This window comes from Phalacrocorax carbo, chromosome 16 (assembly GCF_963921805.1).
Source record: "Phalacrocorax carbo chromosome 16, bPhaCar2.1, whole genome shotgun sequence".
Lineage (NCBI taxonomy): Eukaryota > Metazoa > Chordata > Aves > Suliformes > Phalacrocoracidae > Phalacrocorax > Phalacrocorax carbo.
The window spans coordinates 5,607,339-5,635,309 of NC_087528.1; the positions used below are offsets into that span (position 1 = coordinate 5,607,339).

The window sequence follows — 27,971 nt, forward strand, 5'->3', positions numbered from 1 at the left end:
GGTCTATTTAAATTCCCCGGGGGGGCGGGGCTGTTGCCGCCGTCCGTTGGTGCGCGCGCTGCGGCGCCATGGGCAGTGCTGAGGAGAGAGGTAGGGGGAGGGGGGGGCTGGGGCGCTGAGGGGATGCCCCCCGCCATCGTCCGGTCCTCGGTGTCCCTGCGCCTCGCCGTGCCTTGCTCTGCCGTGAGCTCGATCGTGGCGGGGCGGGTGCCAGTGGTGCTACCGGTGCCACCAGCCGCCGTGCCCCGTAGGGCTGGGGGCGGCGAGGGGGAGAGCTGCCTTGTCTCTCCACGATACCTGCTCATCCTCCTGTGGCTCGCATCGCTGACACCGTCCGTTTTATTCAGACGTGCTATTCCTTAAAGCTGGCTTTTTCTTACGGTGTAGTTTTTTAAGCCTTTAATGTTAAACACCCCTTCCACCCCGTGACGCTTTTAAACTGATAAAGTGAGAGATCGCCATGATGCCGTGAAAAGCCGAAATCAGGGCTCAATAGTCTGAACGACTATTAAGCAGATATTCTTTATTGCAGCCCTGGAGTCACAGGGGATCACGCCTCTTAGTGTGTGTGCCCGCAGAGGGTTAGTTGCATAACTTATACAAGCTTTACATACATATTCATTAGTTTTCCGAGAAAAGATACACATATTCATTATTTTCCAAGAACTCATTATCAACAGTCACTTGCGTATGCCTGTTGCTGTCTCCGGGTGGTCATCAGGGGCCTCTGGATGAAGGATGTGCTCTTCCTCACTGTGTCCCCTAGTTAACTTTTGCTTTCAGGCAAACTCAGTTCTGAGATAACGTATCCTTGAGGGATAGTCTGTTCTGGTTTAGTGTTTGCTCTGCAGTTCCTTATCTTTATGGTTCTGTACATCTGCTTTTCTAAGGTCAAATGTTGTTGTAAATTTTGTTTAGGCACTTCTTGTCTTGAAGCCTTTCTGACTCTCCCAAAGCAACAAGTTTTAGTCACAACACCTCTATCAGCCAGTAACGAGTTCTCTAAGACATGTCAGTCTGAAATGTAGGGGATGATAATTTAGCCTTTCATGCACATGAAATTATTAAAATGTTAGGCTAAAGTGATTTCTGAGTGAAGAGTAGAGCGATGAAAAAGCAATACTCCCTGTGTACAGAAGAGTAAAAATTGTACAAATTAATTTCTGTTGTAGTAATTGTATATTGTTTTTTCCTCCCAAAGATGACTTTTCTCTAGTAATTTTAAGTCTGTGATAATGTTTGTTAAAATACCGTTATGTTTGCAAAAGGAACATGGTGGTGGGAAATCCAACCTCATGAGATTACAGACTAACAGAGGTGAAGACTTTTGTTCTTCCAAGTTGATATTTTAATTGGGTGACAAGGAAGACTGTAGACAATATATGTACTTCAGAGCACTCTGAATTTAGGACTCAAAGTCTTGGGACAATCAGGCTGTTTCTGCACACATCTCATTGTGCTCAACGTAGCATGAAGTTGGTGGGACCAGCTCCATATTCTTGGAATCCCTAAACATCAAAGTAATAAAAGTAGTCCTTGAATTTAGCTTTCATGAAGATTACTTATATTAGCAGTGGTGTTGTTGCCTAAGAATATTAGAGAAACTGGGTTTGTAAGAGAGAAGCTCGTGTTTTTCAAAAAAAGTATATGTAATTTCTGATTCTTGATAAAAGGCATATCAAAGCTTATTTTGTTAAGTCCTTCAAGGTTTGGAATTCCTGGCTATGCGGCCAGGCCAAAATTTGCTTTTCATTATGGGGAAGAAAAAAAGTGATCTGCCCAGCCTGTGATACTTCGTTACCCTTCAGCTCTTAAGTCCAGTTGTGCAGGCACATGCCAGAATCATGTTCAAGTACACAGTATCGTTCCTCACACTCTGTCCATGTTTCCATCCGAAGTAAGCAGGGCATGGAGCAGAAAGCATGCAACATGTTCAATACTTTTGATGGTTGGGATAGCATGGCTGGGACTGACCACATATGGTAGAGTCAAAGACGCTTAAAGGGTTCCATCTTTCACTGTAACTAACCATGTCTTTATTTCTGTGTCTTTTGGTTCTGACTTTCATATGTTTTACTTCTTAATAGATTGGGTGGATGTTGCCAATGATCTTTTAAGGAGCTGTCACATAAACCAGCACATAAAGCATCTCTCAGAATGTGGTGCTGATGTGTTTGTTCGTCTTTATGAGTCGATCTTAGGAGAAAAAGTACCAGGTGGGAATGATGATTTCTAAACCTACCGTTTTTGTTTTTGTCTCTGTATATCTTGTAATGAACAAATTCAAGTTTGCAGAACTTATTATAGAGGTAGGGTTTTTAAAGTCCTTCCAAAGACAAACACATAAAATTGTCATTGTTTAAGAAGATTCAAATAATACTGGTCAATTTTTATTTTTTTTATTGCCATGCATGGCAGCTGTGAGGGGAGTTCACTATTATTGCTACAGCAAAACCTTTTCTATTATAAATCAGGCCTTGAAGGCCATACATATGCACAATACCTTTGAAGGGTGTGAACTGGCTCATTTCTCTTAACAGGCTTCAGTACCAACACTTCTTTTTCATACAATGCTTAATAGTTACAGTCTGCTAAGAGCTAAACTGTGCGGAACCCCGGTTTAACCCAGCTGTACTTGACTTCAATGACAACAATTAAGCAAGGGCTATAAAATTATCTATTTATTTGCTCTATGGTAAACTATTCCTTTTGGGAAGTGTCAAGACTCCTACCTGCAGAAGATTTTCGTAGCACTGAGGTAACTGGCAGCTACTGGAGGCAGAAGTCCTGTTAAATATAAAACTTGAACTAGAAATAATGTTGCTGCCAGCTGAGTGAAATACGTTGCAGTCCAGCTAGTCTCTGACAGGGGAAGAAGCGACCTTAACACAAACTGCAATTCCATTTTGATGATCTGAACTAGATGTATGTGCTGGGAGTGAAGGAGGAAAAATACTTTAGTAGTCTCTATTATTTAATTTAATATTCCAGCTGATAAAATCCTCACATCTTCCAGGGGGTGTTCTAAGTTTGTACTCAGTACTTATAAAAGATTTCATACAACCGTATGATATTTGGGGTTTTCACCAAGTACACAAGGTATTGAAAATATACTATCTTGCAAGTGCAAGTTAAAGTAGTTTAATCTAAACACCTGCAATAAGCTATCCATTCAGATAGTCTAAAATCTATTATTTATTTTAAATAGATTTCATAGCTACTCCTAGAAGCCAAGAGGATGATGCACATAATGTACAAGCAGTAATAGATTCCCTGGCATTGGACTATTTGCAGGTCAGCTTGTCACACATCACTGGTAAGTACTCATTTGAGTGTAGACAAACACCAGCTGAATATCTGTGTGGCTTAATTTAAACACTTTATAAGAACCATGTGTTATAAAGCACACTTTCATACTTACATGAAAGGTCTTTTTCCTGTAGTGAATGTCATCAAAACACTGAACCCTTGCCTTGGACATCAGATTATAAATTTAAACTGCAAGAAGAGAATAAATAAGAGCCATCTTGTATGATGGAGACCTGTAAGAAATGTTAAAGTTAACAAGCATACTTCATTTGTCTGCTAAAGCATTTCCTGAAGTATGTTACTGGCTCAGTATTTTTCTGTATACAGCTAAAGCTTGGAGACTAGGTTTTAAAACACTAGCCTTGAACTTCAAGCTTGTTATTGAATTTTAAAAAGTTGCTGATAAAGACTTGAACCCTGTTGTGTCTGTCCTTTGTACACAAATACCCTTCACTGAGTATTTGTATGTATAGTCTCACATAACACAGCCTGCAAAGAATGAAAACTGCTTGCTTGATCTGAAGTATCTAATTTGGTACCTGTACATTATGGCTGGTATTTGTAAGATCCTGCCTGTCAGTAGTCCATAGGCTTAGTTCATGCTGTAGCTAGTATGTATAAAAAATATTAATACAAACTATCCCTGAAAATATCCATGTTGGTTTGGGGTTTTTTGTGGAAGCAGGTATAGCATCAATAAATTTTCACTTATTAGAACTGAGAATATGCAAATTTAGGAAACTCTTAAGACACCTTAAGCTTACATGTGTAGCTGTAAGCAAGTTGTCTTCTGAGCTGACACCTTCACAAGAATTTCCAAGTATTCTTTTCCAGAAAACTCCTGCTTTTGAGAACTTCTGTGAAGTACTAATTATTAATACGTGGCAGTACATTCTCTTAAGGTGAGAACATTGTGAAAGGAGAAGGGGAATCTATCAGAAACCTCCTTGAAATATTTGATGGTTTGTTAGAGTATCTTACAGAAGAAGTCAGTGAATCTTCCTCTCAGAATGGAGGTGAGTAGTTAGATGTCCTAGTTTAAGGTATTATGTTCTGCTGCTACTGTATTAAGGACAGCTCTTTTTGTCTGCTATCAAGTCAGCATGCTGAGGGCTTAGGTTCTCATGACCATAGTTCTTGGTGTTCATGGGTGGAATAGAGCTCCCAGAATAGGTAAAAATAGTTCCTTTGCTGCTGTTCTCACTAGCAGCTATAAGGAATTATATAATTTGGAAGATGTAAACTTTGTGAAACCTTGGTTTTGGGATACCCAAGGTGGTTCTGATGTAGCAAAGGTTTATTTGGTGGTTTTTGCCTTATTTATAACCTTGACAATGCAGAAGAGGAGAAAGACTGAAACAGACCATGGGGGGAGGAAATTTCAGCGGCCAAACTGACTGCTTACATTCCTTACTTTCATAAACAATGATAAAATAATTTATTTTCCCCAAAACTTGTTAAAGGGCAAGAATTGGAGAACAAAATCTTTCTGCTTAATTCTTGTGGCATAAATCTACTCCAGACAATTCATCCTGTGCTAGCTGCCTTTCAACTAACTACTTGTTAGTTGCCTTTCAACTAACTACTTGTTAGTTGCCTTTCAACTAACTACTTGTTAGTTGCCTTTCAACTAACTACTTGTTAGTTGCCTTTCAACTAACTACTTGTTAACTTGTTAGTCAAATGATTTTCGGTTAGGATTCAGGGAGGGAGGTGCTGACTTTTAACTGGAACAATGAGCAAACGTCCCTTTTACTTAACTAGGAGACTTAAGCTTTCCTGTGAAGTGGGTCTTGGCAGCAGATCCATAGGAAAAGCTATTTGAGGAAAACGCTAAATAGGGTAAGAGAAGCTACTCAGCCCTTCAAAGGCATCATTGTTACTGCAGACTGAGTACTGGTCTTCCTATCTTAAAGCTGATAAGAACTGTCATCACTGGCTGTTGCACCCTGTGAGTAAAGGGGAGAGCACTTGGTAGCTGAGACAGTTGCCTCCTGTCCGGTTTCACTATGAATGGCAGAAAGAGGGCAGCAGCAATTTTCAGTGCCTGGTCTTCTGCTTTGCCCTTCTCTCAGACTGCCAGTGCTACTACCCAATAGGTGTTTGTGGCTCCAATTTTCTAGTTATAAGTACAGACTTTTGAGGAAGAAAAAAAGGGGTTATTTATAATTGAAACAACAGGGTATACAATAGTTGTATTGCTTTTCAAAACTTACCACAGAAGTTGTGCCCTGCACCGGGGGGTGCATTGCATGTCATCACTTTAGATGTCATTAAGTTTTAGTACACTTAAACTGTTTTGATGATATTGGTAATAATAACTGTTAGTTAATAGGTAGAGGTAGTTTTCCTGAAAATAATTGTCTCCTCATTATCATCAGATGAGGCAAATGTGCTATCCAATAATGGAATTAAAATTGCATCTCAAGAGCAGCTGGAAAGCAATGCCGGTCAATTTACGCAAGCTTCAACATTCTCATCAACTGAAGGGTAAGAACAGTTCTGAATATTTGCATTGACATAGCGATTGACAATCTTCCTGTTTATCTGCAAAGAAACTAGTAGGTTTTTAATAGTATGCAAGTAGGAAACATACTGATTACATGTCACATGGAATGTGAGGTGATTTTCTCCCTTGTGGGGGCAGCAGGAGGACTAAAATTCTATCTAGAACCCTTTTGCTCTTGAAAAGCGCTGATGGCATTTTGTTTCCCTTAAGTTTACTATGTGTGGAATGAAACAAGTTGAAAACATTGTCTCAGTTTTAAATTACTGTATGTTAGTTAAACTGCATTCGGTTTATCTTTGTGACTGCTGCATTGGTTTGTTTTGCAGAAACTGGTCTCTTCTGCCCTACAATATAAGCAGCCAGCTACCTGGAGTTACCGCTCTTCTGCAGCTCCATCTTGTGGACGGCAGGGGCAAAGAATTTTAGAGTAAATATTTCATGGCTTTATGTTCCTCTTAGGTCCCAGTCAGAATTTTTTGTTCCGTCTTGTGATGTGGATGGATCAGAATCTACCAGTGAATTAATTAGACTTGGAGAGACTGCACATTCATTCTCCAAGAGAGAGGGAGGTGAGTTTGGGTGGGGAAAAAAAAATTAAAGACTGCTCTGTAGTAATGTTTCTAGGCTTTTTTTGTTGTTTCTTTTTTTAAAGTTATGTCTTTCAGACAAATACTTTGTTTTAAACTCTCATTTTACAAAAAAACCCCACACTGCCAAAAAAAACCCAATGCACAATAAGCAAATCTACCTGTAGTAGATCTTGCTGAAGTTAAAATGTGGATTTCTTAAAGCAAGTATTTCAGAGACTGCTTTTCATTACTTCTGAGCTACATTATTTGGATAAAGGTTTGTTGTTTGACTTCTGAATCAGTTATTCCTACAAAGGCATTTTATTCAATAGAATAAGATTTCTGACGCCTTTAATTTGTTTCATTTACTGCAGTGTAATATGTATTTAAGACTGTAAAAAGACTAGTAAGTTCATTCTTAAAGAAGACTTGTTAGGAGTATGTGCTATTTAAAAACATTATGGGTGTCTCTGGAAAAAATAATGTGCGGACTACTTAAATGGAGTCCATTCCTATTTCTTATTTTCCTATAAGAACATTCCTGTTCTTATGGTGATTAATCTCTCCAAGTAGAAGCATAATGAAATATTATGAATTATGAGATCTTTTACTAAATGGAATTAAAGTAAGAATTTAACAGACCTATTTTCATCATAATATGGACTCCTAACACCAAGTTATTAGCATACCAGACATGAAAATTGTCAATCTAAACAGTTCATAGCAAGATGCTTTGTAGTTCTTAATCTTTTTCAAACACCACTTCTAGAATTCCAGTTGCCTGAATTGTTACCAGCAGAAAAGGACAAGCAGGTGGAAGAATCTAAAAAGTCAGAGGCTATTGCAACACTAACTGTTCTCTGATATTGAAAGGGCCATTGTGAAGGAAAGGGAAGATGGCGAGCATTCACTTTTCTGAGAGCTAATCTACCTGATTTTGACTAAGGGGTGTAGGGTACTAAGGTGGTATAGAGGAGAACCTTAGTCAGGGATGGAAACACTTTAGCTATATTTTGAAATACATCCTTTTCAGAAATTTTGTATTTTAGTGTCTCAGAGTATGCAAGTTCCATTATCTGGAATATTTCTGCTTAGCTAGGATTCAGCTTCAGCTACATTTGTTTCCTTTTGTGGTTCAATAAGCAAAGTACTAAAAGCAAAAAGTCCTGTGGAAGATGATCCTAGCATCCAAAATCATGTTCTCAAGGGGGCTTTCATGCTGTTCCTAAGGACAGGTATCAATGGACTGTGTATTGGGTGAATCATTCTGACAGGCAGCAGCCATGTTCTCCAGTTGTCCCTGGCTTCTGCTGGGCTCTGTCATTGCTTAGGATTCCTGCAGGTAAGCAGGCATTCCCCAGTGTATATCTAAAATGACTGTGGGGAAAATAACAGCAAATTGAAACCTGTTTACTGTGTATGTACATGCCTACATCCATGCAGTATGAGTGCAGTGTATTCATATACATACATATATACAGTCATGAATAACTTGGTACTTACTTCCATCTCATATGTATGGAGAATATACAAAACTAACATTCTGCTTTCACAGATAACACTTAAACTTCAAGTTCTTCATATTTGTCTCTTAAGGATCAATGGAGTCTGTTCATACTACTGAACCTCAAAAAGAAAGCTTAAGTGCCAGTGCTACAAAACTTGGGGAGCCTACACTGCAAGCTGTTCCTTTGCTACCACCATTTCAGCCTTCCGAAGCCAAAACTCATTATCCTGGATGGAGATATTATCAGAGCTCAGACAGCCAGTCAGCAACTTTGGCTAACAGTGAAGGAGTGAAAATTCCTGCTGTAAGGAAAAAGTTATCTTTTGATTTTTTTTTTTAAAGTAATCGGTACTCTTTAACTTTAAAACCTTCTAGTAAACTTGCAGACTAAGAGTAGTTGGTCTCTGAAGAACACTTCTGAATGTGTCAGATTTGATCTTCAGTTCATAGAATTTTGGGTTATGGATTCATTCTTCACTGAGTGCCCAGAGAAGAAGTTAATTTGAGAGATGTTTTATACACATATACATACACATCTCCATTATCAGTGTAACTGCACAGTTTACAATATAGTAAACAAAATAATTACATTGGATTTTTATTTATCTATAGAATCAGCATTGATTTCCATATGCAGACAAACCTAATGTATGACCCTGCTGTCAATACTTTCCTGTGAATTTGTAGAAAACATGTTGCTTTTTATTTCAGCTTGAAAAGTCACTTATACAAAAATCTGACGATGTTTCTGGTAGTCTTCCTCTATCAAGAAAAATCCCTGGTGAGAGAATTTTGCTTCCTATAGTGTAACTCTTAAGTATCAGATGTTGCATTTATTTTTACTGGCACTAAAAGAAGTATGGCTTTGATGCTACTTTGATACTACATAGTGCATTTTTTTAAAATTCAGCTACCAGTTCATAGTTCTTGTCTGTTTTGTAGAGAAACAAAAACAGGTTACTCCTAAGCTGTTCACTATGCTGGAGAAAAATAATCTGTGTCCCCAGTTCAATTCCTTTCTTAGTTAATCCAGTTAAGATGTGCCTTTATGACAGAAATCGCTCAGAATAAGCTCAGCCATAGGAGTTATCTGCTGAAGAGGAGAAACATGGACCAAACAAGCCAGTTCCAATTCTAGGAGAAAGCCATTAACTACTATTGGAGAAAAGGTTTAGAAGCTAGTTCTCAGTACTTATTTTCTGTGTTGCCTGGGAAACACTGCTTACCTTTCTAGTTTCCATAGCATTCCCATGACACTGAACATTCAAAACTTGAGGAATTACCAAAATGAAAGTCACAACTCGGTAACCCAGTTCCTTTGTCATTCTGTTCTCTTTGAATAATTTGGTCTCAAAGGCTATGGATCACTTATTTTTTTTTAACTTGTTCCCCACATCAGGAGGCACAGTGCAGTCTACACCATCAACTAACACTGATCTGTCATCTGCTTCTGCAGTGGGAGACAAGGTGGTATCAAATGGTGCTAAGGACAATGTGGCAAAGGTAGATGTTGCATCTTTACCTTATTTGTAGAAGTTCAGTCAATATTTTCGGATTTATGCTTAATTCTCCTGACAGCTTGTGGCATTTCTGGGCTTTTCTCAAATCTGCTTTTGGCTTGCTTTCTTCAATATACCATTGTGATGGTATGTGATACAACGTTGTTAGGCTATGACTATGTACAGTTTATAAGTCATGTCAGTTCTTTCTGGAGGTGTTTGTTCCAAGAACTGTAAGTGCCAGTACCTGCAGAGTTCTAATCTATCACAACTGACCAGTTACTAGTTATCTTGGTTTTAATCAAAGATGTATAAAACACAAGAGTACAGTGATGTCCTTTCTCTGAAGTGTATCAGTATTCTAAATTAGTAAGAATTTCAGTTTTCTGGGATTGTTCAGATTCCAATAAAAGTCAGATTTTGCTCCGTTCCTAAAGATCACTGAACTGCCTGGCTATATTCTTTAATTTCCTTTCATTGTCCTTTGCTTTTCAAAAACTGAAAAACACAAAACCCACAAATGGATCAGCAGATGCCATTCTGTGCCTGTAGAAACATGTCTGTATAGGAAGTTCCTTGCTCTGGAAAACACTTTTTTTGCCTTCTGCAACCACAAGAGGTACTCACATACTTCATTTGTTCCAGTAGTTTCAACAGCCTTCTACATTTTCTGTTTAAAACTCACTTTGAATTGGTGTATTTGTATGCCAACCCCCACTTACTCCAGTTTGAACAGACATGTTACCAGGCAGTACTAAACGGGTATAACTAAATGGCATAGGGACATAAGTGTGTTCTTTTAGTGGTGAGGTGAATTGCAGCTTATTAGTCTATACTCGGTGAGGTTCAGCTTACTCGCATTACTTGGCATTAGTCCCAGGCTAATGTAGGGATGCTCATGTAACTTAACCTAGACCTTGTTCTTCTGATTCAGTGGTTTAGCTGTAGGTGATTCTTGAACTGATGTTCTATATTTTTTGCTAGTCTATTTCTTTGAACACCTAATTCTCTAAAGTACACTATCTTCAGTTAGGGACCTAGACATATAACTGTGTATATATATATATTAAAAAATCAAGATGGTTCCTCCATAAAAGCTGTTGTAGGATCTCTGTACTCACATGATCCATGGTATTTCTGAGCTTCACCATGCAGATCTTAATAAAATCTAATTTATTCTTACTCATTTTCCTAGGTTCCCTGGGTATATGGGACTTCATCTGCTTCCTCTTTACATGAAAAGCTCCCACTACATGCTGAACAAGTAACACAAACTCCAAGACCTGAATCTAGATATCTGGCTAGAAAAAAAAGGCAAGTTCAGTTTTTTTAGTACTGAGCCAAGCTAGCCCTTTCACATACATGGCCACCCAGGGCCCCCCACAACCCCTTAAAATAAGATCTCTTCCTCCTTGGCTGCATGACAATGAAAGATTAATTTTAACAGAAAGATTTCATGTTCCTCCTGACACACATGCATTTTCTTAAATATAGTTATAGGCATTTACACATTCAGCTTCTACTTATTATAAAAACATGCTCATGCAAGAAGTGAACCTATATTGTACAAGGTATGGGTATCTTCAGCTTTTTAGAATAGAAATGAAATCTGTCTGTTTTCTGTTTTAGCAGATCTGAAAATTCTACCACAGATCCACTTGAAGAATCTCTTTCCCAGAGAACAACAAAGGAAAAGCTATCTGAGCAAGAGCTTCATGAAGTGTCAGAAAAACTCTCTTACAGGCTAAACGAACTAGATTTAGTAAGTGATATCTGTTCTTTGTAGCAAGCTAGCCTTAGTAATGATGGTGGAGAGAATGAGAATATAAATTTAATATTGATGAAAGGGAAATCTGCAAGTAACACCTGACTTTAGACAGTTCAAAATTTTGAATGACCTATTGAACCCGACCCCCCCCAAATCTATCCCATAGATGTTAAAGAAAGCTTTGGATGGACACACCAGGGAAGAGGAGTTGACAGATGAAGACAACCTGTCTCAGCACAGTGACAGCGTCATGGATTATCGCCGAAGGAAAGCTGAACGAGGTACCAATTCTTATGCCACTTAGGGTGGAAAGGAATATTAAAAAAATCCTTCTCATGTAAAGCTGATGGTAGCAAGCTAAGAGTAATTCAGTGTAAGTTTTGTATTGTTCACTTATATTTTGTCTTGACTCCAAACCTGAGCAACAGTAACAATTACAATTAAGTTCCCATTTAACACTTAAATAGCTATGGTAAAACTTTACTAAAAATACAAGGCAAACACAGCTGCAGTAAAACGTACAGAAAGTGGGGGGAGGGATGGAATGCAAGCTCATTGATAGGACTGATTCTAAAATGAGGGCCTATTGACAATACACTTCACTGCAGAGATTTTTGTGCCGAGCACGGCATGTACATCTAGGTATCTTACAAACATATTGTGCAGTGTGCATGTTGGTGGTAATATGATTAAATAACTACCCTATACGTACACCACGCTACAAAACTATCATATAGCTTGATCTAATCCATATGCATGATATTGAATTGCAAGATGGAGCTGTTTGCGACCCTGGCACATAGCCAGTCTCTCACCTTGACCTGTTGTCTCTACTGCTTTTTCCTTTTCCATTTTGAACGTCTCCTGGCACCTTTGCTATTGTAAGTGCCCCAAAAATTTGTGATTTGGTGCAGGGATAATTACAGAGGCAAAGGCTTTAGCTTTTTATGACTTAATTTGTGCTAAACTTTTTGACTCTTATGCTTTATGGGTTTTGAGGGTGTTTTTCCCCTTATGCTTGGCTGGAGGGTTTGCTTTTTTCGTTTATTTCAAGTTAGATACTCAGTGAATCACCCTTCCGTACAGACACACCACATCTAAGGTACCCAAGGAGGCCACGATCCCTTTCTCCATCCTCACCCTCATCTCAGCATCAACTCTTTTCTGAGTCGGAAGATAAACTTTGGAGTAATGGAACAGGCCAAATAAGGAAAATACAGAGCCAGCTGCAAAAAGAAAAGGATGGAAGAACGAAAAAAGCAAAGGTAATGTCTAGGTTAGACCTGTTGGTCATTCTTACCAACAGTTACACTAAAAGCATTTAAACTGAATGCTTTTACTTAATGGGGGCATCTGGCCTACTGTAGTAACTTCATATTGTTGTATCTGTAGGCTCCTGAGGAAAAGCCTCAAACCCCCAATTTTGCAAGAAAGGGAGTTTGAAGTGGAAGAAGCTACTTTGACCCATACACTGAAGAAGTTAATAAGGAGGTCATATAGACTGATTATTTTCTCTGAAGAGTCCTCTTACTCTTATTTTTCTAGATGGTCGCTAAAGCTTACGAAGATGAACTAAGAATTTATGAAGCTAGGGAGAGGCTTAGACTTTCCAAGCTCAGAGAAGTCATCAAAGAAATGGTATGTGATGTACTATGGTGATGGTTGGTTGGGTTTTAGTTTAAAACAAAAACTTACCCAGTGCCTGGACAGATCATCTAGACAGGTCATTTGCATTCAAAACCTCTTTGACTTCCAGTGTCATAGTTACAGCACTGTATACTATGAAAGTAGTAAACAGAAGGTCAGCTTTTCCTGAGATAGGTAGAACCAAGGGACAAGTGGTTTCAGAAGTTTCAGCTCTTCTATGTATTAATACCTGTTCTTATGGGTAACAACCACCATGCTTTTCAAATGAAGTAGTAACTTCAAGACACTCAGATTTAAAGAATTAAGGCTAAGTAAAGCAAGTAGGTAGCTTCCATAGACTGGCCTAAACTTCTCCACAGATAGGCACTTCTTCACACACAAGCATCCTCAACAGCTAGGTTAAGGTCAAAGCCCCTGTACACTGCACACAATCTCCTTAATATTGTCATAGTCTTTTTTAACTACCTCTATAGTTGGGTTTGTGCAAGGATGATTCTCTGATGTTCTGAATATGGTAGAGGAGATTTTGCTACTTTCTTACATACTACTGGAACAGCAAAGAACCTAAGCTGAAAAGCTCTGTGGTACCAATGCTGTAACAACAGAGGCTGCACTGGCCCTTTTCACCACCTTTCCAGAAGCAGTCCATAGGCTGCTGCAGTAGTGTTAAGTGCCACAAAAGAGCTGTGGTTATGCAATAGTAAGATTTAACCTTTATTTGAACCCTGACCTGCATTTGGTAAATTCTAGCCTTCTGGAGAATCCAGTATGTCTAAATTCTCAATCTAAAGTTTCAAAGACATTTAAGTTCTGATATCCAAACTATGTGATCTATTACTCTTACCCTTCTTATACCTGTTCTCCATCTGTTTTACATCTGCTCCTAAGGAACAAGAACACAAAGAAAACATCTTTAAAGAACCTCCAAAAATGCCTCAGCCAGTGAAAGTTTATGCTAGAAAAACCACACCTCGGAATCCCAAATACAGCCAGTGGATTCCAAAACGAGGGACTGTGAAGCCAAAGAAAGCAGCTCCAAGTAAGAACTGCAAAACTGTATTTGGTGGAAAACTGGCATCTTTTGAAAGCATGTGTTGAACTCCAAGAATAAAGGCATTAGTCCAACATATACCAGTCAGCTGTAGCATTTTCCCCTTCTTATGACCTCTATATGTCTGGATTTTTGTTAGGGAAGATAATGCTTTAAGTAAATGTAAACCACCAATGCATAATCACAACTGTGACCCATTTGCTACCTCCTTAAAATCCCCTGGATTATTTTCAAGGCTTGTTTCCATTACTGCTGCTCCTATGCTTGCTCCACTATAGTCTGAGCTTAAGTTTTTTTTGTGTGTGTGGTTTTTTCCCTTCTGAGCATGTATCAGATTTAAAATTGAGCCTTTAACTGGAGTGGGCTGGTGCTGAGCAATGCACAGGTAATAGAGCAGAATCTGTCAATTGCCATCATTTTCCTTCTGAGACCCTGCTGTGGCGGTGGTAACACTGCCACTGGTTTTGCTGAGCAAGTGATGCTCTAGGAATAGCCAACATGCAAATTACAGGCTCATTTTTGGTAAATGGCATTGTGCATGCTTATGTATAAGATCATGGTATAATCCCCTACATATCTGAATGTCACTGAGGTACACTGCCTTTTTTTCGCCCCAGTGTTTAAAGGGCATATACTTGGTTAATACCCATTTGTTTCATCTCCCCATCATCTTTTCCTGTCAGAAAGATCAAAGATGTAATGGGAATGAGCTGGTTGCAAACCAATGCTGTATTAGCATTATTTTAAGTTGTTGCATCCAGTGAGAGAGAGATAGATAAATCACTAATTAGTAACAGTCAGAACCATTTGAAGAAAGAAGGGGATACCTATCTTAAGTAGAGGTGATGGTGGGACAGAAATAACTCCTGAGCTATAAAAGCAATTCTTCAGGAGGAGAAAAAAAAACCACCAACCAAACCCAAACCCCACCAACAAACTTGGGATTACTTTCTCCTCTGCTTTATGGACAGAGTGATGTTATGTCCTACTGGGTTTAGCCTGACATCATAACAGCAGCACTGGTAGCTGTATATAGTGTTCAATCTAAAATATTTCATAATCCAGGCTGACACTGGCTGGAAGAATTCAGCACTAAGTGTATTCTCCAGGAATTTATTGCTTACATCTGTCTTTACCTTGTAGTGAAAGTAAGACATGATGACCTCCTATTTCAGCTACTGGAAGAGTTTCCCCACCTGCATATTTCCCACCATACTATGAATAAAATGTGGCGGCAGCAGCTCATACATACTGAACAACTTAAGGCAGGTTCTGGCAGAATGAGACCAAAACTCCAAAATGAAGTAAGCGTTCTTATTCTTACCTTCTAAGTGTCAGCAGGGATAGTACCTTTGACTGAATAGTTAGCAGTCATCAGTTTGTATTGCATAATAGAAGTCATAGTAAAATCATCGACTCTTTGTATGCAGCATAGATAAGGTACATCTGCATCCAAGCACAATATGGAAGGATGTATATCTGAGCTTTGTTAGCTGAACAGGAATGTACATATCTAGACATGTGGGTTCAGGTTTTTATCAGCTGTGTGAGTATAATATTATTTATACTAGTTTATCTAGTACCGCATAAGATTGCTATTGCTTTTTTAAAAGCATTTTGTAGTTTTGAGTGCTATTTCTAAACAGTCTTTTAAACTAGAAGTTAGTTACTAGATACAAAAGTTGATTAACTTCTCCATGGTAACTCTCAAAAGCAAAAACATACGATGGGGGCAATGTTTAAAATTCTTACACACAACTGCCTGTCCTGCGGAATGATGGAAGTAATAGCTGCTTTTTTTTAAACCTCCAGGTTCAACAAGCCCTGAAGAAGCATGAGCTTCTTGTTGCAATTATTAAAAAAGATCAAGACCATAACAAGAGACTGGTATGTGCTTTGAAGGATATTTGTTACCTAATACAAACATTTCATGTTGAGCTAGCTAGAATGCATATTCCCTGGTCCACGAAAGCAGCTTTTTATCTTACAACAATTTTATGCCTCTGTGGTCTCAAATGCCATGTGATCTGTTCACTGTAAGGCTACTGAGGTCATGGGAATGGATTATTATTATTATACTGCATTGTTGTTTTAAAAGTGTAAACAAATTCTAAGAATCACCTGATGTTACTGGTAAAAACACCAGCTACCATGGCAATGCTGACTCCATAATTATATAGCGCTCTTGATGGCACCACTTTGTTAAATCAGTGGTGACTAATGCTTTAAACCATAAATGCAGTGTAAAATTGGGCCAGGCAGGTGGTCCTTCGTAAAGGACCCTGTTTATTTAGCAATGATTAACAAAGCTTTGCTTGCAGCAATACCAGTTGGAAGCTCGGTGGTCTTACAGCTACTATTCTCTATTTAGCAAGAACTTAAGCAACGTATCTGCCAACAGAAATGGGCTCAGAATAAACTGAGAGAGAAACGCCAGCAAATTGCTCGAGCCAGGAAATATTATGAAGATTACCGGGTTCAGCTGCGTGCCAAGATGATGCGGGCTAGGACACGGGAAGAAAGGGTAAGTACAAGATGTCTTGCTCTGCAAATGTGGAATTCTCTTTTTGTTTGGACCTCAGTGCTGAGGATCCATAGTCTGGTAGTTCAAATAATGAGGAGGAAAAAAGGTGCCTGAGTTAGAGAGCAAGTTAAGTGAACAGAGCACAGGAGCCAGGATTAAATGGTTGGTCAGTCAAGATCACAGATGAAAAGGTTCCTTCTTTGGAAACACTGAGACAGTTCAGGGCAAACCACAAGGAAGGATGCTTTATGGGGTTAAGAGAAGGAGAGAAAGGGTGAAGTATCAGTATGGAAAAAACAGGGCTGGTAACATGAGGAATTGGGGAAATGACTTTTCAGAAACAGTACGATTAAGAAGTTGTTCCTATAGTTAGTATCCAAAGAAAACAATCAAAATCTTCAGTTAAGGAAACTGATCAAAAAGACAGCTTTGTTATTCTGTTACGCTTGTTCAACAAATTGGACTTTGACAGATACAATTTTTAATTAGGGCTGGATGCCACAGCTGAGGAAAGCAACTAGAGTCGTTACACTAAGAACTGCGTATCTAGTCCTGCACCTTTTAAAAGAAAAAGACTAGAAGTTTAATGCATAATCCACTTTTAGTGATTTGAGAACTGTTTGCCTCAAGCTGCACAGCACTGTAGCTGGGAAGTGTTCTTTTGTATAAATGGAAAGCCTGAGCACATGCTGGATTTCCTGCTATTGGAAACCTGGATGAAGGTCCTGAAGTTTGACAGAACGTGGGGTAGGCTGCAAATCACAGTGTGTTCAGACACCCTCGCCTGCATTGTCAGTTTGTCTGAATTGATTTTTACAGTATAATGTACATATGCTGTTCTAGCCCCTTTCTTAGATAAAATATACTTTTCATGTCTGTTTAGTCATATGACTATCAGAATTTCAGCTAAATAAGTAATACAAATACAGCTCAGCTGTATCTGTACCACCATTATGAGATCCGTAACTGTACTTTTCATGGGCATTGACCTATCTTCATGTGATCACCCTTTCAGCAGGAGATAAAGCAGCTGAAAATGTAAATGTATACTTAAGTTTCTGGGAGCTTTAGGTTTTCTTTTTTAATTGCTGGCAGATATTTAAAAACTTATTTGAAGAAGGCTTAGAAATTCAGAAGCAAAGACTCAAGGACCTGAGAGCATATGCTCAAGAGAAGCGTGCTGAGCAAAGGAGAGAGCACCAAAATGAGTTGGAGTCTATGGAGAACTACTACAAAGACCAGGTAAAGCTTAATCTACCTCAAAGACAGTTAATATTTTTTATGCTAGAAGTCCTTCTTTGATTGCTTCAACTCAAACATGTGTTATCCTTAGTTTTGCATGCTAACAGAAGCTTTATCTCAAGAACGCCAAGAAATCCACACCAGAGAAAAAGCACAAGCACAAGTAAGTGTATTTAATTTTGTGTAAATGTCTTTTTTTATGTGCTGTGGCTAATGTCTGTATTTCCTTTAGATGCTACAGAAAACAAAAAGAGAACTGAGATCAAGGATGGAAAAGGAAATACAGCAGCTGCAAGCAGCAATAATGCAAAGTGACGATGACACCTTTTTTCAAGAGCTAGAAGCAGACAGACTGAAATCTAGACTTCAGCTGGCTTGCTTTCAGTACAGCAAAAGCCATTTCTTTTAAGACTTACAGTAAATATCACTGCAGTTCTCTCAGAATCTTTTACAGCAGCTCTTAAAGGAAGATGGTATGTGGCTGTGTTTCTCTCAAATACCTGGTCTGTCATTTTGACATGTCAGAGGTGCAGTTGCTGGTTATTTGGAGTCTCTACAGCAGTTTTATGATTACCAATAAAGTTTTTAAACTACTTTCTACCTTCTTAACAAGGCTGAGATAATGTTGAGCTCCACACAAAGGAAGTGGGATGAAGTCAGCGTGCTTCAGTGAAGTTATCGTAGTGGAACAGTTGAATGCTAAGCCTCCTCTACACCTCTGCTGATTCTTATTGCTGGAGTTGAAAAGCTGCACTAACACCTTTAGCCAGAAGTGACTGAAGTAGAATTCTCACAAACAACAAGTAGATCTTTAAAAGAACATCAGTGGTTCCAGTTCCCTTTGGAAGGGCAAGTTAAAGTACCTGTAGTAAGCCTGACATAAAAATCAGTAATTTTAATAGATTAAGCAAGGGAGGGCCACTTATTCTACACAATAGTATGCTTGCAATTTTGGTGTTGCTGGCTTGTTAATGGCAAAGCATATAAAGTACTGGAGAAAGTAGTCTGAACAAGGAAAAAAGCTTGTGCAAGAACTGAAAGCTGGGAAAGACCTGTGGACAGCATTCCTCATCATTTTCAGCAGGCGTATATTAACAGGTGCATGCTCTGTAGGTATTTCAAGTGTTGGATTTCACACAGGGTTTTTGAAGCCAGGTAAGCCCACATGTAAACAAGCAAAGTATTGTTCCAGTTGATCTATTTCAGAAAGGAGCCATAGCAATGCTATATGCAAATGTACAAGCAATAACAAGTAGTTTACCATGTTTGCTCTTAGAAGCCAATTACTTGGACAAATGTTTTGCAAGAGTACTTCTATTTAGTACCCTGTTTAACTTATTTAGGGAGAAGCAGATTAGTTCAAGTTCTGCAGCATGAAGCTGGAGTAAATAGTGATTAAAAATTCCAACATGTGGCTTTTACCTTCAGGGTGTAGTGTCTGCCTCAGGGCAGAGTAGGAGCTGACAATAGGCCCTACACTTGCCTTCACAGAATCGTGTGCTATAAACACCACATTATTGTGTAGAAAATTCAAGTTTTAGCAGCTGTGCATTATGGGCCCTGTGAGATGTAAACATGGAGGGATGAATAGGGAAAACACCACATAAAGCCAAGCTGGTAATTAATGAAGCCCATTACTGGATATGTTCTCTTCTGCTTTTTGCAATTTTAAAGTAGTTTCTCTTAGTTCATCCTCATTACTAAAGTGTAATATTAAGCAGGCTCTAGTAGAAGAGTTCTTACATGCAATTTTAAGAGTGAGAAGTGATATAAGCATACTGGAATTAATTGCATTGTATATACAATATTTAGAGCTTGCCATGAGAGATGGTGTCTGTTACATCGACACCGACAACATACTCAGTGAATTAAGACTCATGCATTGAGAAGGGGGAAAAAAAAGCCCCCAGCAGCTGGAGATGCTTCCTTTACAGATTAAACAAAACAGCTGGCAGTTAGAACATGATATACCTCACTTTAAAAAAAAAAAACAAAACCCAAAACAAACCCCAAAAACTTCCACAATACCAGAAACCCACACCCTGACTTCCTTAACAACCCTGTCCAGGGCGTTACTATAAGCCAGGCTCATTTGAAGTCTTTATCTAGGGGACAATATTTACCAGCAAAGTTGATCAAATTTAACAAGTAATTACCAAGTTTATTCACCTTTTTTCTTCCCTTAAGGAAGAGGGTTTAGCTTTGCTGAATTTTGAGGAGATATGTTCACCAATGCTGAGAGAAAGTCCTTGCCAAGACACACGTACACCATTACACAAGAGCCAAATGTAAGACCCTTTTTGTTTGACTACAACTTTTAGCACAATCCTTAGTGTAGGTAACTGCATGTAGAAAGACATCAAGTTTTAAGTATTTTCTCCTGAAACAAAGTTGAGTTAATTATTTAAATGTAACTATAATTTTTAAGTAAGAAAAACTTAAAACTTTTAAAACCATTGATGCTGTGACAGTGCAAACAGCATACAATTTATTGCTCAACTTCTGCATGGGTACATACATTAAGTACTTAAAAACCATTTTATACAGATTTTTTTTTTGTTAAAGCTCATGTAACAGCTGGGTGAAGGTACAATGATATCAATGCTAAAACACTCTGTAATAAATACAATGGAAATAATAAACTAAGAACTGTCAGTTTGTGGAGGAGTAATTACACTTGTATAAACTAATTACAACTAGACAAAGCTCTGAGGATGTGGTAGAGCCAGAAACCTACTACATAGTGTAAAGTACAACAAATGGCACCTGTTAACTATATGGTGCTGTTTAAAATCTGAAGCAATTGGAGCATGCTACATTAAGCTGTATGATGCATACTTATGATATAGAAGCAAAGCTTTTACTTCCATCAATGCAGCCAGTTTAAACGCACCAGAAGTTCAATACAGATGTAGTGTTGTAGAACAAGAATTTAAGAACAGCTTGTGTGCTCTGGACTTTAGTACAACACAAAAATTTGGTACAAATAAATCAGTTTAGGGAAACTGAAACTATGTGCAAAAAAATTAGAATACATACTGTACAAAGCACCATTACAAAACTCTTTACACCGAGAAATTAAATCCTCTGAAACTCAACTGTGTTCTGTATATTTGAAATCTACAAAAGTCACTGTTCATAATTAAACATTCATAATGAAAAGCAACAGCATAAAACCATGATGTGACATCTCTCTAAAACAACTAAAGACTGGATAAAGTAAAACCCAGTAAGAGGGACACAATGAAATAAATATTCACATTAATCATGGGGTGAAAGTCCAAGGTTAAAATGCAATGTTAGGCTTAGCACCTTTTTGAGGGGAAAGTAGCTGACATGATCTTGAAAAAAATTTTGTAAAGGAATCAACCCTTTAACATTTTCAGATAAACATCTGACTAGGTGATGAGGTGCTTCAGTTAAAGCTCTCAGTCATGAAGGTAGAAAGGCACTCAAAACACTTGGTATATTCATCCTCATCTGTCAGCTATGGGAAGTCAAATGTAGATTTATCTAGTTTTGCCTATAATATATTACATTTACAATATTCATCTGTGGCAGTTAAAAAAAATTCTCTTTGCCATACCAAAATGTTTGGTAGAACAAACAGATGTACTGCTAAGGCTGCTGTGAAAATGGATGGTATTTTATCAGTTGATCTAGGGTCTATATTCTGCAGAGCTCATCTCCTCCCTCCACAAAAATGCTTTTAAGACATAAGGGTGGCCATAACTATGCATTCAATAAATTTACCAGCCTAAGCAGGCTGACAGGGAGCAGGTTCCTGGGAGGTGGGTATAGATGATGTGGTCAGGAGACACTCCAGAGACAGTATTTAAATAGTGCTGAGGTGAGCTGTCTGGTGCAAAGCAGACAGCAGCATACCTTCCCCCTTGAATCACCTAACAGAGACCTGACTCCTCCCAAAAGCTGGATCAAACTGGATTTTACATGTTTAATGTTTCACGACCAGGGAGGCTGCAAGCCATAGCCTGAGCAAGAGCCAGGGGGCAGGAAATCACACAACACGGAATATCTGTCCTGTGAACAGTGGTCAGAACAACCTGTCTCTGTAAAGTCTCTGTAAATAGTAATTCACATCATACCTCAAAACTTGCAGGGAGTGTCTAAAGCAGTAGTCCCAACCACGGGCAGCAGTACTGAGCGAGAAACACATGGGGCAACAACCTACTCTGCAACCAGGACACGTGTAGTGGCAGCGTCTCTGGTAACGGTATTACCTGAAAGCTGTGAATTAGGGATCCCAACTGGAGATGCAAAGGTACCAGCCATTTTACATGAGTGCAAGAGTCCCTTGAAATGAAGGAAAAAAAGGGGTCTGATATATTTCAAACCTGGCTGTCAAAGGAAGTTTCTTGGCTTTATGTTTACATCCCTAAGTAGCCTCATCTCTGCAGCCAGCCCAGAATGGGAAGCAAGGCTTTTAGAACAAACCTTCCAGCAACAGCTGTACAAAAAAAGAAATATTAATCAAATAAACATGTGGATTTGGCTCACCAGATTCTTACCACAATTCTACAAAAGTAGTCCATTGCCCACTATTCTAATACACAACACCAGTAGTAGTTTACTCCTTGTGGCAGTCAGATTTGGCAGGACAAAATTAAGTTCAAGCTCCACAGAACAGACAGAAAATTAGCTAGTTCGCTGTGAGACTTACACTGCAAAAATGGAAAAGCTGTCTACATCCCATTCTTTGAGCATTTTCTCCTCACTGGCAGTGTAAAAATAGTGCAGATTTGATGATTAATTGTAGCCTAAGGTCAAAAAAACCACAACACTGATTGGAAAAAACCCGCTACTTATTCCAAATATTCTCACGGCTGAGAGAACGCCACCATCTCTTAAGCAGACCGATTTATCTACACACCATGAGCAGATCATAACTGAGAATTCCCAAACTAACCTCAAAGTTCAGTTCCCTCTACTGGTAGTGCATTTTATTCCTCTTTGAAGAGATCAACCCATGTTATATTTCATATATATATATATACTTACTTCCATCCCTACAATCAATAAATTATGTGCTTTTAAAACCTCATTTTCAAAGCACATTACACATATTTCAGTTAATACACCATTTTTCCTTAGTTGTAACTTAAACCCACATGTCATGAGCAGCTAGACAAAGATTACAACATGTTTTACCTGATAAATCTTTAGCATCAACAAATACATAATGTGATTTGGCTGCATTCAAACAAACTTTGGTTGACTGGACAGGATGGGTTCTGAAACGAACTGCTGACAGGCTTCTGCTGTCAAACATCGCCTCATCAGCACGCTTAAAAAGTTGAAAAATGCAGTGTTTAAAGTCAAAAGCAACACAAAATACTCTTGACAGACTTGTTAGAAAAATGCTGTTATAAAAAATCAAAACGTCTACTATTCATTAAAAAAGGTCTATTCCATGTGTTAACACAAGTACTGTACCAAACACAGTATGTGTCACTCACACTAGAAATTTTGTTTAAGGAATCTGACAAGTGATATAAATAGGACCCCAAAACATCGTATTTGCAATTCATGCCTGAAAAATATAAAAAAAGCCCCCTGTGGTAACATTTAAGTTCGATTTACATTGCAGAATATAATGTGTTACTATAAGAAAATGCAGTTAACATGTTAAGTGGCTTTAATTAAAAAGATTAATGATTCTTTCAGCCAATTTTATGCAAAGTTAGAATAATCCAAAATATTTTTTCCAAAAATAGCAGGTATAGATGCTGTTCAGTATCATACATTTAAAACAGGCTGAAACGTGACTTGTACCGACTGCTGAAGTTGTGTCTTGGTATCTGAGAATAGAAATCAGGTAGGCAAATATAATAGATTACCTTTTACAAAAATAGTAGTAGTCTTTAAGTATAGAATACTGCTTAACTGTTGAAATGTAGGAAAAGTCAGCATTCTGTATGTTCAAGATACTAGTTTTTAATAGCAGCTGAATGATCCTATGGCAGGAACCACAGAACCTATTTTCTTGGAAAAAAAAAAATTAAAAAAAAAATTCCAAAGTTGTCCTTTCCCTCCCAGTGTCCTAGTGTAGAAAAGGGAAAGTTTCCTGTATTTCAAGCATTTCTTGAGTCTTGGCTGAGGGTAGGGCTTTCTGGCTGACAGGAGTATAAATAGAGTCTCAGGTAAGCCTGGGAAGGGTCATTCCACAGCAAACCCACATGTTTCTTCAATGGCAGTTAGCAGCTTCTCGTATAGCTTGTCATAGCTTTCGTAAGGAGGAATGTCTATTCGGTTAAAGCTGTGGATAGAAAGCAGAAAAGTTTCAGCGATCTGGAACTTCAAGCAAAGTTCTGTTACCCTTCATTTGATGTACTTGAAACAATGACAAAGTCCCACTTAACAAGGCCAACAGAACTTCATATAATAAAAGCAATTCTAGTTTTCACACGTCTACTACTCTGTAATGGAGAGCATTTGTTATGTCAGAAAAGGAGGGGGGTGGAAAAAACCAAAAAGAGAAAAGACTGCTCAAAATACAGAGGCAGCAAATTGGTCTTTATCTATATCACAACAGAGACCTGAAAAAGTCTTACCAGGTATGAGCTTTCGGCAAATTATTAGTGCTGGCATCAATCTGGTGTATTGTGAATAGTCGTGGGCCTGCAGCACCTGAAAATCCAGAAAAGATCTCTACTACTACTGTATTCATAATATGAAATTTCTTCCTTGCACTGCAACAACAAAAAAGTAACTATAACCACAAAAAGAGAGAAGCTATGCACAAAGAACGCTGAAACCATAAGTGGGCAGGACAAAAGTTAAACTCTCAGTGCCTATCAGGCAGATTCCTTCCCTCTACCCACACACAGTAACCAGGCAGATATCTAAACCATTGAAAGATAAAGAACAAAACACTGATAAGGAAGAATAAAATACCTGTTATACACAGTGCACTACAGAATTCTAACAGTTTTTAATTTAGCTTCTCTCGCTCTCCCTAGAGAGCAAAATTTACACAACAGCTGTATCTGTCCCCATTTTATAGCAGGTCTTGGGTAGTGGCCAATTCCATTCAAATTCAATACAGTCACAATACCCGCTTCTTATAATTTTGTTAAATTAATCTGACTATACACAGATCCCCTTAATCTCTCTGCTAAAGAAAAGACTGCAGCACAGCAGACTTTTAGACTTAGTGTACGTTGAAGATTTCCCAAAGGGCATAAGAGGTTACAAATGCCCTAACCTTAGTAAAACTGGAATTCTTGCCTGAGTAGACAGATACTAAAGAATATAATCCACAGGGTCAGGCTTTCTCATAAGGACTCTGCTGTTAAGAATGTGAGCTGCTTGTGCTGTGTTAGTACAGCTTGGTCTAAAACCTGACAACCTTCACTGTCTGTAGCAAAGCAGGCTTCATCTGCTCACGGATCTACCTCTTACATCAGCTTATGGTCAGTGTTTCCCCTGGCAGGTTTGTCTCATCTTGTGAGCGGGTGAAATAGGGTAACTATCGTGGTACAGAGCAGGACGGGCTGCAGCCAGAGCGGCTACAACAGACCCAGAGCTTCGACCGAAGCTCAGAGGACAGGTCGGTAATTAAGGTGATCGCTTCCGATGCCTGGGCGGCCAGTGATCATGTCACTCTTACAATAAAAGTAGTCAGCGTTACGAAGCACCTCTGCTGTCAGACCTGCGAGAACACAGAACACTGCATGGTGGTGTTTTCAGGTCCCAGAGCTGTACAGGTGACGAGGGCTTGTAAAAGATTAAAATCAAAAACCAGGCTTCCAGAGAAAAAAAAAACATAAGGAGAACCCCACTAAGATCTCAGCTGATCACAACTTCTTGCCAGAGAAGGAAGTTCGTAATTGAAACAAAAGAGCCTTTTACAACTGAATAACAAGATGATAAACACACAAAAAAGACCACTTGTGGTTGATATTCATCAGACCATTAAAAATCGCCCTTAAGAACTCACACCCCAGCCTCATTTTCAGCTAATGTTTATGTGATGTGTCCTATCGCTTCCCCCAAGCACAGGCATTTGCAGTTACTTCTGGAGAAACGTTACCTTGTAATGCCTTGAAACCCTGCAGAGGCACTCTGGATGAGCCAGTCACAAACTGGAGAAGTCTCGCTCTCCTCTCCTCATCAAAGAACTCCACAGCTTTCCAAAACCATTTCACGATATTGCTGTCTGGGGTACAGTGTTTTAACCTAGTATTTGCCTTCCAGTCATTAACATCAATTTTTCCCAGTCCACAAATGATGAGCTGTAAATTTAAAATATATTTAATCATTCATCAATATAAAAATGGTTTTGGAGCTAGTCAAATGATGAATAACTGATTTTGAAAAATTTGACAGATTTTATACCAAAAGCAAATTATAACCTCCCGCTAATCTTAACCAATGCAGAAATGTAACTTTTATTTTTTCTTAATCTTACTTTTGTACACAATCCATTTCTTAAATGGCCTCAATTCTAATTTAGAAAAAAAATTTCATAAGCTCATATGCAAGTATCTTGACCTGTCAATAAAACAGCAGAAGCACAGATTCTACCCGTGTGAAAGCGCATGCATAATTCATTTGAACTCAGTATTTCATTCCAGCGCATAGCCAAGGGTGTAGGTTTGGCTGGGCCAACTCTGGTCCCCCAAAAGAAATCTTGTCTTGTCAAACCACACGTGTAATACAAATCAGACTTCTCTCCTGACAACGAGCTTTCAGCACTTCTACAGTGGAGATCCACAATGGATCAATTTAAACTCAACAGGATATGATTATGAAGATATCTTGTGACTAAGAACACTGGACCTTCCCCTTTCTGATTCTGCATCTGCAAAATTATTCGGGGTTAACAGTACATCTGGCTCACCGCTGTTGAATGATAATATTCAGGATAAGAGAAGAGCAATCACTGACATTCCAGTCCAGCGAACAGAAGAAAGTGTCAATAATTTACCTTGTGGCCATTTTATGTGGCGAAAACCTCAGCTGCACAGCTAACAGGCTGCATATGAGATTTCACTTTTAAAACAAGCTTGGGATCTATGGGATTTGCCTTCAGAGGAAACTGTTTGGATGCTGATCTTGACATTTTGTTGCACATTTGTCCGGGACAGCACCAGACAGCACCTTCCCTTACACTGTATTTACAGGGCCAATTTCATCTGGCATAACGCAGCTCTGCGAAACTTCATAGCTGCTCGACACCCAGGCCAGTGCAGTGGGAAGGGCTGGGAGCAGGTGGTGGGAGCTGGAAGGGAGCGACAGACTATTGTCCTGGCAGCACTGAATTTTATATCATGACACTGCACCGTAAGAAATACGCACCACCATCACCTCTGCTGAAGTAACACACTCTGAAACAATCTGAGGTCACTGCAGTTACTTCTCTGTAGGTTCAGCTGTGTTTTCAGGTATAGGAGAGGGTCTCCTCTTCTACCACTTCTGCAGTTGCCAGGAAATGTCACCTTGAGACACACTCTCAAGGCTCTCGGTGGAAGGCGCATGCAGTCTCAGTGACTGTGTGACCTGGTGACCTCTTACGCTAACTGTATTTCTTGTAATCGCGCACCTGCAGCCCCCTAACGCGCTGGGGATACAGCTCCGCGTGCTAGTCAGCCTCAGAAGAATGCCTCAGGCTTTCATTGTTACATTTGATGACATAAAGTAACATTAGTGGACTGACCTCTAACTCTTTCTCATCAAATGTCTTCAGCAGATGTTGTGGGATTACTTCATTAAATCCCTTCTGTAGAGCCAGAAACTGAGCTTCAATTCCTCGTAAAAATCGCCAGTTTACATAAAGTCTGCAAGCAAGTGCAAATTGTTTTTGTGAAAGGTGTATTCAAGTACAATAAACCTGCAATTTATCCAGCCAAAAAAAAAATGGCCTTACTGACGGGGTACACACAGCATCGCTCCTGCGCTACCACTTTGAAGAAACCCCGACAACAGAACACTCTCAAGTACTTCAAATAGGTGAAAAGTTTCTCCCCACCATAGGTAATAAGTGGCGTACCTGACATATTCCTTTTTGTTTTCCTCTGTCACGGGGATGCTCTTGCCATTGGGTTTCAGTTCATGTTGAATAATTTCCCCGTATGCATTGTGTTCTACACAAAACGTATGGTCCAAGACACCTGTGATATCATTCTCACTGGGGGGGGGGGGGGGGGGGGGGAATAAAAAAAAAAACAAATCAAGTGACTCTGTGAAAACATAGTCTGCAAATGCATTAGAGCCATAATGTATCTGACAGACATCACTATTTCATTTTCCAATAGCATTTCAAATTACTGCTTGGAAGCAAAAGGTAAACATACATTTTTACACTGTTGTATTTTAAAACCATT

The 27,971-nt window shown here is 38.9% G+C and overlaps 2 protein-coding genes across 2 annotated transcripts in view; one reads left to right on the forward strand and one right to left on the reverse strand.

The window, feature by feature from the left end:
• CEP95 (centrosomal protein 95) lies at window positions 1-27,786 on the forward strand. Its single transcript, XM_064466807.1, has 21 exons — window positions 1-90; window positions 2,088-2,216; window positions 3,209-3,316; window positions 4,212-4,325; window positions 5,691-5,799; window positions 6,278-6,387; window positions 7,984-8,198; window positions 8,606-8,675; window positions 9,294-9,397; window positions 10,589-10,707; window positions 11,023-11,155; window positions 11,328-11,442; window positions 12,248-12,426; window positions 12,707-12,799; window positions 13,697-13,847; window positions 15,003-15,163; window positions 15,672-15,746; window positions 16,231-16,383; window positions 17,479-17,625; window positions 17,717-17,788; window positions 17,858-27,786. The coding sequence occupies exons 1-21, from the start codon at window positions 69-71 to the stop codon at window positions 18,032-18,034; spliced, it is 2,556 nt and encodes an 851-aa protein (XP_064322877.1). The 5' UTR covers window positions 1-68; the 3' UTR covers window positions 18,035-27,786.
• SMURF2 (SMAD specific E3 ubiquitin protein ligase 2) overlaps window positions 20,086-27,971 on the reverse strand; it is a 66,940-nt gene continuing 59,054 nt past the window's right edge. The window contains exons 15-19 of the mRNA XM_064466806.1: window positions 27,638-27,775; window positions 27,305-27,425; window positions 25,679-25,880; window positions 24,198-24,273; window positions 20,086-23,902 (exon numbers count right to left, since the gene is read on the reverse strand). Coding sequence (XP_064322876.1) covers window positions 23,803-23,902; window positions 24,198-24,273; window positions 25,679-25,880; window positions 27,305-27,425; window positions 27,638-27,775 — 637 coding nt within the window. The 3' untranslated portion in view covers window positions 20,086-23,802. The remainder of the gene's footprint in view (window positions 23,903-24,197; window positions 24,274-25,678; window positions 25,881-27,304; window positions 27,426-27,637; window positions 27,776-27,971) is intronic.